Source organism: Canis lupus, chromosome 2, assembly GCF_003254725.2.
Source record: "Canis lupus dingo isolate Sandy chromosome 2, ASM325472v2, whole genome shotgun sequence".
NCBI classification, from domain to species: domain Eukaryota; kingdom Metazoa; phylum Chordata; class Mammalia; order Carnivora; family Canidae; genus Canis; species Canis lupus.
The window spans coordinates 78,646,498-78,661,853 of NC_064244.1; the positions used below are offsets into that span (position 1 = coordinate 78,646,498).

The window sequence follows — 15,356 nt, forward strand, 5'->3', positions numbered from 1 at the left end:
ACCCACCCTCTGAGCCTCTCTGGCTCATCTATAGGATAGGGAACATCCATCCACAGAGCCCGTGTGGTGGAGCGCCTGGCAAATGGTTGGGGCTTAATGCATGTTTGCTGCTCTCGAGGCCTATGATCCCAGATCCGCGCTTCTCTTGAGCCCCAGACCTGCTGGACGTCACCCTGAGCACGGCCCTCCTCCCTGAGGCTCACCTTGTCCAGCTTCAGCTTGTCACTTATCCTCATTCCTGGGCCTTTATTCCTTTGAGTACGCAGGCCAAGGACCTCTGGCTCGTTACCCCCGCCACCTCGTCCTCACTGCCCACCATTCCCGGAGGTCGGGGGGCTTCCTCTGAACCTGCCCTCCTCTAGCCTTACTACCTGGCCCTGCTCCTGGGATCAGACCTGCCTCCCTCCCTCCCCGGTGCTGCTGCACGCGGCATGAGTGAGTCACGTAGCCCCTCTGAGCTTTGTCTCTGAATTCGGGAAGTGAGGGGCAGCATCGTTTTAAGGGCTAGAGCATCCAGCCTAATGCATGGAAAATAATCAAGTCTTGCACCCCCTTTGGCTCCAGCAGGCGCTGCTGACCTTCCTGGAATCTCCCGAACCGCTTATGTGCCTGCCTAACTGGCCTCCTTAAGCCAAGAGCAGGCTCCTCAAACTTGAGGAGCACAAGCACCTGGGATCTTGTTAAAAAATATAGAGTCTAGGGATCCCTGGGTGGCGCAGCGGTTTGGCGCCTGCCTTTGGCCCAGGGCGCGATCCTGGAGACGCAGGATCGAATCCCATATCAGGCTCCCGGTGGGGCCTGGGTTCTGTGTTTCTATCAGGTCCTCAGGGGATGACGGAGCTGCTGGTCCAGGGACCACACTGAGCAGTGAGGATCTAGAAGTCTTCCCCCACCAGTGCTCTCCTCTCGGCTGCTGAGCATCTTCCACGATTCTGATGCTCCCGCCTCTGACTCGAACGCTGTGGCCTGTTGCCTTATGAGGATGACAAGAGCCAACACCCATGGCGGACTTCGGGTGTGCCAGGCCCCCCGCTCCAAGTAGGAGCTTTCCGATCACCCTCCATTTATCTCTCTGGGATGAACGCCACGAACACCGGCAGACCCGTTTCACAGAAGAGGAAATAGAGATCCAGAGAGGTTAGGCCAAGTGTCCACGTCACGCAGCTCATGACAGGGCTGGACTTTGGAGCCAGGTCTTTGTGCCCCCCTCTTATGGGGGGTTCCCCATTCGCTCAGCCTGGGATTGCAGGGACTTTCCCTGTGGTCAGAGAAGGAAGTTTCCTGAAGGAGGTGGAGTTGGAGGCATGGCGGGGGGCGGGGGGGGGGACACCAGCTTCGGAATGGACTCCTCTAAAACTCTCTCTGGGGCTCCTGGGAACTCCAGGGTCAGCGGATGCCAGGCATGGGGGGGAGTGCGGGCCTGGATGGGAGGCTGAGGGGAGAAGGGGGGCCGGCAGGGGGCACAGGCCAGGCTGGTGGAGGGAAGCTCCACCCCGAGGTCCCCGCAGCTGGCAGCCCGGCTCCATCCTGTGTGCTGACATTTAGGCCTGTCGCTGACAATTGAAGCCATTTGACAAAAATGCATGTATTTTGCACATCTATTTCCTTCCACCCATCACTCAGGGCTGTCGTTCCCGGAGGAGGCCAAGGGCATAATCGCCAACATAACAGCTTAAGTGCTTTTTGGAAAACTCACTCCCCCGCTCTGGTCTGTGCTCCACCTCCCCTGGCCGGGCTGCGGGGCCAGGCTCTCCTGCTCCATCTGGATCCCCGTCTCTGTCCCTCGTTCTCCTTACTGTCTCTCTCTGCCTCCCTCTTTTTGTGTCCCTGTCCGGACTGGCCTCTCCCCCACCACCCCCCTCCCTCTGTGTGGCTCCTCCCCTCCACCCTCCCCTTCCCTCCATCTGTCTCTCTCCTCTACCTCTGCTCATCCCCATCCTCGCGCTGCTTCTTCCTCTTTGTCCTCGTCTCTTTTAGTCCTGGCGTTGGTCTCTTTCTGGTTTGCAGGAGCCTCACCAGACTGCAGGGTTCTCTTCCAGAGTCTTCCTGCAGGGATCCCCGTCTCGGTCCCCCCCATCCCTCACCTCCAAGACCCTCTGAGGAGCTTCCTGTCTCCCCAGGATCTCTGATCCTAGGGTGAGCCTGACCCACAGCGCCCCAGGCAGCCTTCCCCGGGTCACAGCTCCTTTCCTCACCCCCATCCCATCCCCCACCCACCGCACCCCGCTTTCTTGTTCACCAGTGGTCGGGGCTCCTGGGCGAGTCCCCCCCGACCCTGGCCACTCTGATGAAGTGGGTGTGCAGCCAGGTTCGAGGGTCGGCCTGGGGCTGGCACCGACCCCGCAGGGGCAGACCCCAGGGCCCTTGGTTTTGTGCACCTCTGTGTGCACTGGTGCATGGCATACCACCCACAGCTTTCCTGAGGTGGGGCTGCGGCTCTGAAACCCTGGGTCCCCGTCTTGTGCGGCACAAGGATTCCCCGCCCCGCATCTCCCCACGGACAAGGTGGCCGTGATCCTGGGCAGGGGTGTGAGTGGTGGAGGTGGGTCTCCAGATCTGCTCCTGCTTGGCCAACAGCCCAGCCAGGGTAGACGCAGGAAGGGGGGGGGATGTCTCCAGTCTGCAGAGGTGCCTAGAGCCATGGGACTCCCCTCAGGGGTGCTGAGGAGCAGATGGTGACAAGGGACCCCCAGCGGAGCTGGCACAGACCCTCCTTCCCAGAAGGGGCAGCGCTGGGGTGAATGTTGGGTGACCTGAGGGACGGGGGTTGGGGGGCAGCGGTGGGGAACACAGCTGATCACAGCTCGAGAACCGAGGCCAGAGGAGGGTGATCCCCCCACTCAGAGCCACCACATGAGACAGCAAAAGACAGCTGCGGGAGCTTCCTATTGGCAAGGCCAGCTCTGAGAGCCCCAGCGAAAGGCACTGACACCCTGACCCATAGGCTGGGGTGGGGCTTGGGAGCGGCCACCCTGAGGCCCGGTAGAGTCCTCTGCACCTGGCTGGTCGGCTGGGCACAGGGGTCACTTGGCATCACGGGCTCAGCGACCAGGAAAGCAGTCGACCAGCCTGAGGGTCCTCTGCAAAACCCGAGCACCACGGGGGTGGAGGGTCACCTACAGCTGGTGCATGGGGATCAGAACTCACTTGTGGCTGGGAAGAGCAGTGGGCAGAGATAGAGCCTCCAGGGGGTCAGGAACTCAATGGTCAGGCTTTTTTTTTTTTTTTTTTTTAAGGCAGATGCACTTTAGGGGACACAATGCAAAATTGCAGCCTCTGCTTCCAAACCCTGCAGCACTTGGTGCTTGAGAGTCAGCTCTGGTACCTGGAGGGACCTGCGGCCCAACTGTGAAGGTTGCAGAACTGACTTCAATGCCTTCTTCTTATCCTTTGAGGCCTGGTTGCAATGTCACCACCTCCGGGAAGCCTCCCCTGAGCAATCTTTCACTCCTTCTCTGACCCCACCGTGCTCTCTCACACATCTATTCTGACACGGGACTTCAGCCCTTTCCTCCTCGGCCTGTCATTCCAGATGGACGGGGGGCTCTTTGAGGGCACGATCTGTGTCTCCCTGCCTGGCACAGGCCCGGGCCAGGGGGATGCTTGGAGTCTGTCAAATGAGTGACTAGGCGAGCAGAGAAAGAAACGAAGGATCCATCTGCCCTCTCAGGCTGGGCTCTGCTCTCCTCATCCCTCCTTCCCTCCCTTCAAACCCAGGTTGAACAAACCCAGGCTCCGAGTCTGCTCAGAGCACAAAGTCCTTCAATTTAGAGCCCAAAGCGGGCGGCCAGCTGGCTTTCTTCGGGCGTGTCCCCTGCCACTTTATGCAGTTCATCCACTCGCTGCTGAGATATTAATGCACTTTAGGGGTCAGTGGAGCCCGACGACCACACTGTTAATAGGGCAAAGCAATTCCAATTTCATGCCTACATGGGCTTCCCTCTATTAAGGCAAAGAGAGGGAACAAATCTTTTTTTATTCCTTCCAGAAAACAGCCAAAGGCATTGTGTGAGAGAGGCTTAGGTAAGATTGCTGGAGGGTGGTGGCGGGGGGTCGGGTGAGGGGAGGAGTCAGGAGGTTCCTGTGAGACAGAACAGAGCTTTGGGGAAGAAGGAAGTAGGATGAAGAGGCTGGTGGCACTATGTGGTTGTCACCTGCTGATCTGGCCTGGATGTTTCTATACTGATGAACATCTATTGGAGAGCCCCCAATACACTCGGAAATCATCTGCTTCGGTGTTGCTAACAACCTACAAAATGCAGGCCGGCAAAGGTTTATTGAGTGAATGGATCACGTTAGACGGCAAACATGGCCCTATGTCTGCCACCTGCCCTGTGGCCACACACTGTGCAATGTGACTTTGCAGCTCTTCTCATCAAAAAGTCCAATCTAGGGGCGCCTGGGTGGCTCAGTAGGTTAAGTGTCTAACTCTTGACTTCAGCTCAGGTTGTGATCTCAGGGTCATGGGGTCGAGCCCCGCATCAGGCTCCAGGCTCGGTGTGGAATCTGCTTGAGATTCTCAACCTCTCCCTCTGTCCCTCCCCCAACCTGTGCAAAACAAACAAACAAACAAATAAATAAACAAACAAACAAATAAATAAATAAAATCTTTTTAAAAGACATCTAATCTATTTCTCTACCCCTTGCAGCTGGGCTGGCCTTATGAGTTGCGTTGGCCAACACAATGTACTAGAAGTGACAAGAGTGCAGGTTCCCCTGGACCGCAGGAGGCCTGTGCGCTTTGGTTCTCTCTCTTGCTCCTCTGCCTTCTGGGGGCTGGCCTGTTGGAGGATGACAGGTGATACGGGGCAGAGCCCAGGCGGCCCCCAGCTGACTGCAGATGCAAAAGGGAGCCCAGCCTCAATCAGCTAAACCTGCCTCAGATCAGCTGCATAATAATGATAAAGGATCGTTGCTGTTGATGATTTGGGATGTTTGTTGATCAGCAGCATTGTGACATTTGATAACTGCTACAAGAGCCACACAGCAGTGTTCCTAATGAACCTGCAGCATGTGTCACACTCTTTGACCCATGGCACATGCTTCATAAGTATTTGTGGGATCAGTGAATGTACTCTTGGAAGCACTGATATAACTACTTGTCTTTCCCCGCAGTACGCAGTAAATGGTCCTGCCTCTATGCCTTTGCTGATTCTGATCCCTCCTCCATTCTCTGCCTGGCCAACCTCTCTTTTTGCTTCTGGCATCTGTTCTCTTTGGTTTCCTCTGACCTGACCCTCCCACCCCAGGAGAATGAATCTCTCCCACCTCAGTGCTCCAGAGCCCTGGGCAGGTGTCGAACACTCATCACACTGACCCACCTTGGTTAGTTGGGCAAATGTTCTCCCCTCACTGGACCATCAGCTCTTCAGGATAAGAGCACATCTTGCGCATCTCTGTAGCCTGGATGCCTAGTGCGGGGTCTGACCCACAGCAGGCCTTTGAGAGGTGCTTTTCCCTTCCTCCCTTCTTCCTTCCTTCCCCCCTTCCTTCCTTCCTTCCTTCCTTCCTTTTCTTCTTTCTTTCCTTTCTTCTTTCCTTCCTTCACTCATTCATTCACTCACTCACAATAGTTGTTCAGCACCCAACACCTGCCAGCTAGATCAGTGGAACTGCTTCATCCTGAACATGAACATAATCATAGGGACGCCTGGGTGGCTCAGCAGCTGAGTATCTGCCTTCAGCTCAGGGTGTGATCCCAGGGTCCAGGATCAAGTCCCACATCAGACGCCTTGCAGGGAGCCTGCTTCTCCCTCTGCCTATGTCTCTGCCTCTCTGTGTCTCTCATAAATAAATAAATAAATAAATAAATAAATAAATAAATAAATAAATAAAATCTTTACAAAACATAATCATAAATGCATGTTGTTGCATACCAGTGATGTTTGGGTTGGTTTGTTATGCAGCATTATGGTGGCAAGAGCTGACTATTACACTTGGCCTAAGGAGCCTTGGATTTCCTGAGAGTATCCAGCCACTTTCCTCATCTGGGCGCGCTAAGACTGGGGTGGAACGATGAGGTGCAGCTCTGCTTCTCTTCCTGGGGGAAGCCTGTCTTCCATCTCTTCCATCACTCCTCCCCCCCCCCCCCCCGCCAGTGCTTGTCCAGACACTGGGTGCCAGGGGGTGCCAGTTGTGGCTACAGAATAAGTGAAAAATTCAGAGCCACAGACGAAGGTGGGGAAAATTGTTCTGTTTTAATTAAACTGACTGAAGAAGCCAAGACACAGACAGAAAGAGACTAAGAACAGACTGGAAATCGTTTAGAAAAGAAATGAAAACCGATCGCAGAGATGTCAGTGCTGGGCGGAGCGGCGGGAGCAGGGGCTGAGCCTTCACGTCAGCTCCAGGACCACTGTTAGGGCGAGCACCAAGGTGAGCCGGACGCCAGGAGGGCCAGAAGCGGAACCTGTGCCGGGCAGCAGGGAGCAGAGTCAGGGAGCAGGGTTAGGGTCAGGGTCAAGGCCGCCGACCCTGATGGGCGCGGCAGGTGCGGATCCTGGAATGGCAGAGCTTCAAAGGGCCCTTGGGAAGTCTAGATTCAGCAACAGGATGTGCTAGGTTCAATCCCAGCACTGCCGCCTGTCCCACCAAATGGTGTATGACCCTTTCCCTGTCCCAGGCCTGCTGGGCTGAGTCTGGTGGCCACTGGGACCATCCAGCGGGGACTAGGTGCAGGGGCCTCCGTTGTGAATGTGCGATGGGCTCAGTGTGAGGAGGGGAGGGCGGGTGGGCTGGGGAGCAGTGTCTGGGGCCTGTGCAGTGGTGCTCAGGTTAGGGGCAGCTCAGAGAGGGCGGTATCAAAGTCTCCAGCCGAGGCACGTGTCTGTGCTCTCCACTGACCTATGGAGGGGTCCAGAGCCTGGAAGGTGGGGGTCACATGGGGGGCCCATGGTCAATGCCAGACACATCCTCTTGGGGCCAGGGCACTAAGTTCTCTGAGCTAAGACAGCTAGAGTCATGGGTAGAGGTGGGGGGCAGGGAGCACACTAGGTCCCTGGAAATCCCTCTTGGCTGGCTTGGGGTGCTGAGCCCTTCCTTTATTGCCTCAGCACCCACCCATGATGACCTTTGACCCAGACTGCTGAACTAGAAGACAATAGCCTGCCTGGACTCCAGGGAAAGGCAAGGGCAGAGGCACGGGTGGCTGGGGGACCGGGGCGTCCTGATGCCTTGCACATCACACGCTCTTAGGCAAGCAGCTCTGAAAGTGAGGACTTACCATTGGAGTCCTCTGTTCCTCTTGCAATATTTGGGTTTTCTGTTGGAAAGAACAGGATGAGAATCAGATTGGGGGGAGGCGTTCAGAGCTCGGTAAAGGAGCTCCCCTGTATCCAGCACCTGCTGTGTGGTGTCATGCATCTGCTTTCAGAGCAGCTGAAAGCCTCCCAGGGTGAGTCGTGTCAGCCCCATTTTACAGATGGAGAAACTGAGGGAGGTTAAGCAGCTTGCCCATGGTTGCCCAGCTGCAAAGTCATGGATCTGGGATTCGAACCCAGAGCTCCCTGGTTTCCAGTGCTTCGTGTAGGGCATCCTCTCGGGGCACATTCAGGGGCCCCGGGCTCTTGATGCTCCGTCTTCCTTGGGACAGCTCCAGCCAAGGCCGCCCCCGCTAGTCCTCCCCACCCCCGGTCAGGGCAGCGTACCAAATACGATGAGCCGGGTGTGGGTGTCGGTGGAGCCCAGGGGGTTCTGGGCCGTGCAGCGGTACATGGAGCCATTGAGCTCGGCAGGAACCCGCTCCAACACCAGCTCCTTCCCATCAAACTCGGTGCTGCCGTCCAGGAGGCGGCTTCCGACCCGCGTCCACGTGAACATGGGCTCCGGGAAGACTTCGTTCTGTGTGGATCGGAACAGGGGAGAGTTGGGTCACAGGAGGAACCAGTCTGCCGGAGCAGGGGGCGGGGGGCGGAGGCCTGGCCTGGCCCCAGGGCTGAGAGCACAAGGCCATCTGATGGGTTGGGAGCGGCTGCCCGGAGCCCCAGGAAGAGAAGGGCTCTCAGACTGGACAGGATGTCGAGGTCCGCGAGCTGCGCGTGCTCGGAGTTCTGGATGGAAGGGCGAAAATGCCTGCACCTCTTGCCCTTCCTCATCCACAGGCCAATCTTGCCCCACAGACCAGGAGACTGAGGCCCGCTGGCCGCGCTGGGGGCCAAGGGAAGGCTCTTGGAGCACGCCGCCAGGGATGCCCGTGTGCCCTGCTGCCCCCCCACCTCCCACCACCCTTCCAGATGCTCAGAGAGAGGCCGACCTGAAATCCATGGACCAGAATCCTCACTGTGTCCCCGACCCGGGCTCTGCTGGGCGTCATCATAATTTTGGGTCCTTTAGGGGCAACTGCAAGGAGAGGAAGGCCAGGTGAGAGAGGTGTACGTAGGTATGGGAAAGGGGTGGCCAAGCGAGGAAAGGAGGCGCAGGGAAAATGGAAGAGAAAGTTCCAGTCCAGCGCTGTGCGTCCTTGGGGTCAGCTGCCACCAAGCCGGGAGCTCTGAATGGAGTCAGGCCCGTGTTCATTCGCACACAGCCCTCGAGCCCCTGTAATCAGCCACACCCTGTGGGACGTGGGCGCTCAATGTGCACAGAACAGGATGCCTGCCCTTGTGGGCTTCACCGTCAGTGGGTGACCGGGGTCAAGTCAGAGAACCCAGTGGACGGTGCCGTCAGGGATGCCCAGAAGTCTCCCCAGGAATGACTCAGCTGCCATTGGGGGGAAGGCTGTTCCTGCAGCCGTGACTGCTTGAATCACCCCCAAACTCCCACCTGCACTAACCCCTCGCCAGGCGGGGCTCCACCGTTACCATCCCCCCACGGCTGGGTTAACTAGGCCCAGAGAGGGGACGCGACTCGCCAAAGGTCCCACAGTGAGGAGGAGCGGGGACAAAACTCAGGTCTCCCTTCTGCTCCAGTGCTCCTCCCACTAGGTAATCTGCCCAGCGGGGTTTTTCTGGAAAACCTGGATTGGAGGGGCAGCGAGGGGAGGGGGTAGACAGGTGTGGAGGGACCATCTCCTTCCTGGGGCTTGGTCCTCCTTGCCCCCTTTCCTCACATGCCTGTACAGCTTCTTTCTGGGCCCTTTACAGCTTGAGTCCTTGGGGGACAGGATGCCGGGGTCCTTGCTGTCTGGTGCACAAGAGAGCAGAAGGGCTGGAAGAGCCGCTGGGACCTCTGAGCCTGTCCCCTCAGGTTCAGATTGGGAAACTGAGGCGCATGGGCAACTAAGGGGCTTAACTAAGGTCATCCATGGAGCTAACTTTCCATGTTTCCTGGGGCTCTTTCCCCCAGATTCATTCATTCATTCATTCATTCATTCATTCATTCATTCAGTGATTACTGAGCCGCTCCGGACACTGACTTCGGCAGTGCGTGGGGCGCGGTGGGGAGCAGGCCGGTGCCTGGCCGCTGGGGGCTTACACGCCAGTAGGGCAGACGCTTCTCGCACAAGCAAATGTCCAGGCAGGAGGCTGCGGGGAGCGTTAGTGTTATGCGGACAGGCACCCCGAGGGTGAGCGGTGGCCAGAGTCTCCCAAGGAGGTGACATTTCAGCCAAGACAGGAAACCCCCCAGGAGGGCTCTGGGGGAGGAGCACCCAGGACCTGGGGCTGGGGCGCAAGGTCAGGGCCAGGGTGGGAGGGGCAGTCCCAGGCTCGAGGAAGGGCCTAGGGTTTTGATCAGAATGCCACGCTCCGGCCTTCTCTGTGAACGTCCTCCGGGGTGGCAGCTGGAGAAGAGCTTTGTCCCGGGCCCTGGGGCTGGCCCGGGATCTCCCCCCAACCCCTCCCCGGCCTCCTCCTGCCTCCTCAGCTCTCGGAGCAGGAATCAGAGCAGCCGGCAGATGTGGGTGGTCTCCCAGGCACTGCCAAGTTCATTCTGCGAGAAGGAAGCTAAAGGACTATTAATTAAACCACGAGCCGGGCGTCTGAAGTGCCACATGGGGCTGAGGGAAGACGCATGGGTGGGAAGCGGGGGAGTGCAGGGAAGGAAGCTAGGGCTGCCCGCCTCCGCCTCCGCCAGCGGGAGGAAGGAGCCCGGCTGGAGGTCAGGGCAGATTCCTGTCTAACGCGTGCGCCCTTGGGCGAGTCACTTCACCTGCATCCCCCAGGTGCACGATGGCAACACTGAGAACCGTCCCTGACCCCCCGCCCCCATGCTGGTTGTTAGGGCCAACATTTGCCGAGAGCCTGCTGCATGCCAGGCCAACCCTCTGCATCATCCCTGTAATGAAACCAAGGCCTGGGGGGAGTGGGGCGGGGATCTAGTAGCTTCCTTGCTGTCTTTACCAGCCCTCCAGGACTGTGAAGCCGGCTGCAGGTGGGAGCTGGGCACAGGGCAGTGTGGCCCTGGGTGGTTTTGTCTACATCTCGTGTCCCGCTACAGCCAGCAGAGGGCACACAAGGGCACTGCACCCCGAGGAGGATCAACCCCCTTCCGGGCCAGGTCAGATTCCTTTTTTTTTTTTTTTTTTTATTGGTGTTCAATTTACTAACATACAGAATAACCCCCAGTGCCCGTCACCCATTCACTCCCACCCCCCGCCCTCCTCCCCTTCTACCACCCCTAGTTCGTTTCCCAGAGTTAGCAGTCAGTCTTTACGTTCTGTCTCCCTTTCTGATATTTCCCACACATTTCTTCTCCCTTCCCTTATTTTCCCTTTCACTATTATTTATATTCCCCAAATGAATGAGAACATATAATGTTTCTCCTTCTCCGACTGACTTACTTCACTCAGCATAATACCCTCCAGTTCCACCCACGTTGAAGCAAATGGTGGGTATTTGTCATTTCTAATAGCTGAGTAATATTCCATTGTATACATAAACCACATCTTCTTTATCCATTCATCTTTCGTTGGACACCGAGGCTCCTTCCACAGTTTGGCTATAGTGGCCATTGCTGCTAGAAACATCGGGGTGCAGGTGTCCCGGCGTTTCATTGCATTTGTATCTTTGGGGTAAATCCCCAACAGTGCACCGCCACCCCCTAGTCCTCCTAGTGACGGAGGGGAGACGGAGCCTCACGTGCACAAGACCCCATTTTAGGCCTATCACCCATCCCGGTGCTTCTGAGGCTGGGGACCACGAAAGCCATTTTGCAGGCCATGAACCTGGCCCTCTGGGGGGCTGTGGCTTGCCAGAGGTCACATGGCAAGGAAGTGGCAGGAGCAGGGCTTGATGGCACAAAGGGCTTCAGAGGAGGCCCGGAGGCTGGGGGCCGTGGGGAGGAAGGGGAGAGTGGGAGGCTGTCTTCCACTTGGGCAGCCACACTCCCTCCCTGGCTTTCTGAGCTGCCGGTTCCCAGGGGCTCCTGTGTGGAGCTGACCCTGAGGGACATTGGGGCGCAGGGGAGGCCTCTGCTCTGCCCTCGCTCTGAGCTCCCTCCTGGCAGCCGCTGACCTACCAGGGCCTTTGAGGCGGTTGGGCCTCTGCAGCAGATGGGCCTCTGCACCCCTGACCCCACCCCACCCCCCACTGCCTATTGAATGCTGCTTTCACAAGCCAGGCCCACTGCTGTCACCCTTCCCACTCCCACCCCCACCTTGAGGGCCACCAGAAGGTCCTGGCAGTCAAATTCTGGCCCCCCTTGCCTGCTCCTATGATATAGCACTGAGAGTGTCCAATAGGAGTGTTCTCAGCCCCTGGACTTCCCTGCTGTCTACTCCTGGATACACAGAAAGAGAGGGGGTCCAGGGACCCAGAGGTGGGGCCTGGCCTTCTGCTCTTTGATGGACTGACTTGGATGTGTCAGTTCAAGTCGTTGAGCCTCAGTCTCCTTACCTGTAAGTGGAGAGAATAGGCTACTGCACTACAATATGAAATGTAAAGTCATATGCATCCGACCAGGGCGTGCAAAGATCCTGATTATATGAGCTTCCCTCCTTACCTCTCCTGAGCAGTCTGCTCAGGAACAGCTTTGTGAAATCTCATGGAAAAGCCCCTCTAGGCTTCTCCAGGAATTTTGGGTGCTCACTAAAATATCCATCCATCCACCCACCCACCAACCCATTCACCCATCCACCTACTCATCCATCCATCCATCCATCCATCCATCCATCCAACCACCCAGCCACTCATCCATCCATCCACTTATCCACTCATCCACCTATTCACCCACTCATCCATCCATCCATCCATCCATCCATCCATCCATCCATCCTTCACCCACCCACTCATCCATCCACCCATCATCCATCTATCCATTCATTCATCTACACGCTCATATAGCCATCCATCCATCCATCCATCCATCCATCCTTCACTCACCCACCCATCCATCCTTCCATCATCCATCTATTCACCCACCCACTCATCCATCCACCCATCATCCATCTATCCATTCATTCATCTACACGCTCATACAGCCATCCATCCATCCATCCATCCATCCACCCACCTACCTACCTACCCATCCATCCATTCATTATCTATCCATCCATCCCACTCGCTCATCCATCCATCCACTTATCCATCCATCTATCCTTCCATCATCCATCTAATTACTCACCCGCTCATCCAACCACCCATCATCCATTCTATCCATTCATCCATCCACCCACCCACACAGCCACCCATCCATCCACCCACCTACCCACTCATTCATCCATTCATCATTCATCTATCCATCCATCCACTCACCCACTCATCCATCCATTTATCATCCATCTATCCATTCATCCATCCACCCACCCATCCATGCATCCACCCACCTACCTAACCATTCAGCCATTCATCATCTATCCATCCACTCACCCACTCATCTATCCATTCATCATCTATCTGTCCATTCATCCCACTCACTCATCCATCCATCCACCCATCCGCATATTCATCCATCCATCCTTTCATCATCCATCTATTTAACCACTCATCCAACCACCCATAATCCATCTATCCATTCATTCATCCACTCATCCATCCATCCACCCATCCACTTATCCATCCATCCATCCACTAACTCATCATTGCCCCCACTCATCCATCCACCCACCCATCCACCCATCCATCCATCTTCCATCTACCCATCCATTCCTCCACCCACCTACTCATCCATCCATCTAAACATCTACTCATCTACCCATCCATCCATCTACCCACTCATCATCCATCCATCATTTCATATCACTCATTCGTCCACCCATCTAACAATTTTCCATCCATCCATCCATCCATCCATCCATCCATCCATCCCTCACACACATACCCATAAACCTACCATTCCACTCTTCCACCTACTCATTCATCTGCTCTATACATTTAGTTTTTTATTGTAAACCTAATATATGTCAATTATCCTGCAGGGCAATATAGAGGATACAACGATGAATAATAACAGTAGCTTGGGACACCTGGGTAGCTCAGAGATTGAGCATCTGCCTTTGGTTCAGGGCGTGATTCCAGAGTCCCAGGACTGAGTCCCACATCGGGCTTCCTGCATGGAGCCTGCTTCTTCCTCTGTCTAAGTCTCTGCCTCTCTCTCTCTCTCTCTGTCTCATGAATAAATAAATAATTAAAATCTTAAAAAAAATAACAGTAGCTTGTATTTACTGAGTGCTTACTCTGTCACTATGCTAAGCACTTTGTATGTATTGCCTTATTTAATCTTCTCAGCAACCCAGAAAACTATGAATTAATTATAAAACAGGTGCTCACTAAGTAATGTGTTAGGGATAGTTGAGAGGCTTGCACCCTGTGAACAAGGCAAATAGAGACCCTGCCTGAATGGACTTTAAATTCCAGTGGGGGATCCAGGGAATAAGGAAATACATTATATGCTTGCAGGTTGAGATAAAGGTGATGTCAGAAAATAAAGCAAGGCGATTGGTTGATGGGGCCAGGAGGAAGAGGCTGTTTGAGATAAGGTGTTCAAGGAAGGACCTTCTGAGAGGTCCTTTGACACTTTGAACAGAGGCCTCAGTGGCAGAGGCCTTGAGACTATCTGGAGCAAGATTATTTCAGGCAGAAAGGAAAGCCAGTGCCAAGTGACAGAGGTGGGCCCGAGCTGGGCATATTCACAGAAGAGTGAAGAGGACCCCGTGGCTGGAGCAGATGGAGCAGAGGGGAGGGATGGGTGAACACCGCTGGGATTTGGTTTTAAAAATAATGGCAATTGTACAGGGAAATGCACTCTTCTTAAGAACACAATGTGACAATCTCAATGTGAACACCTATGTAACCACCTTCCCAAAGTCTAGAACATTCCCATCCCTCTAGAAGATTCCTTTTTGCTCCCTTCCACCCTCCATAGGAAAACCCTGTTCTGACTTCTATCACCAGAAATGTCATGTTCTAGCAGTTTGTTATGTAAATGGAATCATGCAGTCGGTCCTCTTTGCTGTCTGGCTTCTTTTGCTTGGGATACTGTTTCTGAGCTCTGTCCCTATTGTTGGCTATAACAGGAGTTCTTTGGTATGGACGAGAAGTAGTTCATGGTACGAATAGACCACAAATTTGTTCTCCCATCTTCCTAATTATGGACATTTGGTTTACTTCTAGTTCTTATTATTGCTCTTGTGATGAATAAAGCTGCTGTGAACATTCATGTCCAAATCTTTGTGGACATACGCTTCCATTTCTTTTGGGTAAATGCTCAGGAGTGAAACTCCTAGGTAGTAAAGTAGCAATTGGTACGCAACTGCTAATAGTCCAACGTAGTGGTTCTGTTTTATATTCCCACCAGCAATGCGTGAAGGTTCCGATTGTTCTATGTGCTCATCAGCATTTGACATCGCTGGTTTTTCCAACACTAGCCATTCTAGTCGCTGTGAAATGGCATATCTCACTGAGGCCTCAGTCTTCATTTTCCCGGTGACCAATGATATTGTACACTGCTTAATATGCTTATTGGTCCTTTGTGGTTTTTTTTTTTAAATTGAGTTTTCGTGTCATTATTGATCTATAGTAGTTCTTTATATATTCTGGATACAAGTCCTTTGTCATATATCTGTCTTGGGAGTATTTTCTCTAGGTCTTTAGTTTGCTTTTTCCTGTTCCTAAAGGTGCCTTTTTATGAGCAGAAGCTTTGAATTTTGATTCAGGCTAATTTACCCATTTCCAATTTTTCGTTTGTTGTCTTTTGTGACCTTTTAAAGAAATCCTTGCCTACCTGAACATCACAAAGCTACATTCCCACGTTTTGCTTTCGAAGCTTTATGTTGTTGGGTTTCACATTTAGGCCTGCGATTCATCTCAAATTAATTCTTGTGTGTATGGGAGGTAGGGGACTGGGGTCATTTTGTCCTTAAGCTTGTCCAGTTGTTCAGGGCAGCCTGTTAAAAAGACTTCTCTTTCCCCATTCAATGGCCCAGGGGCCTTCATCAAAAATCAATTGACTCTCTCTATGTAGGTCTATTTCTGGACTCTATT

The 15,356-nt window shown here is 54.4% G+C and overlaps 1 protein-coding gene across 1 annotated transcript in view; it reads right to left on the bottom strand.

Annotated features, from left to right (window-relative positions):
* Positions 1–6,178: 6,178 nt before the first annotated feature.
* The window catches only part of IGSF21 (immunoglobin superfamily member 21), a 240,243-nt gene continuing 231,065 nt past the window's right edge, over positions 6,179–15,356 (bottom strand). The window contains exons 7-10 of the mRNA XM_025447573.3: positions 8,252–8,337; positions 7,647–7,839; positions 7,223–7,261; positions 6,179–6,409 (exon numbers count right to left, since the gene is read on the bottom strand). Coding sequence (XP_025303358.1) covers positions 6,336–6,409; positions 7,223–7,261; positions 7,647–7,839; positions 8,252–8,337 — 392 coding nt within the window. The 3' untranslated portion in view covers positions 6,179–6,335. The remainder of the gene's footprint in view (positions 6,410–7,222; positions 7,262–7,646; positions 7,840–8,251; positions 8,338–15,356) is intronic.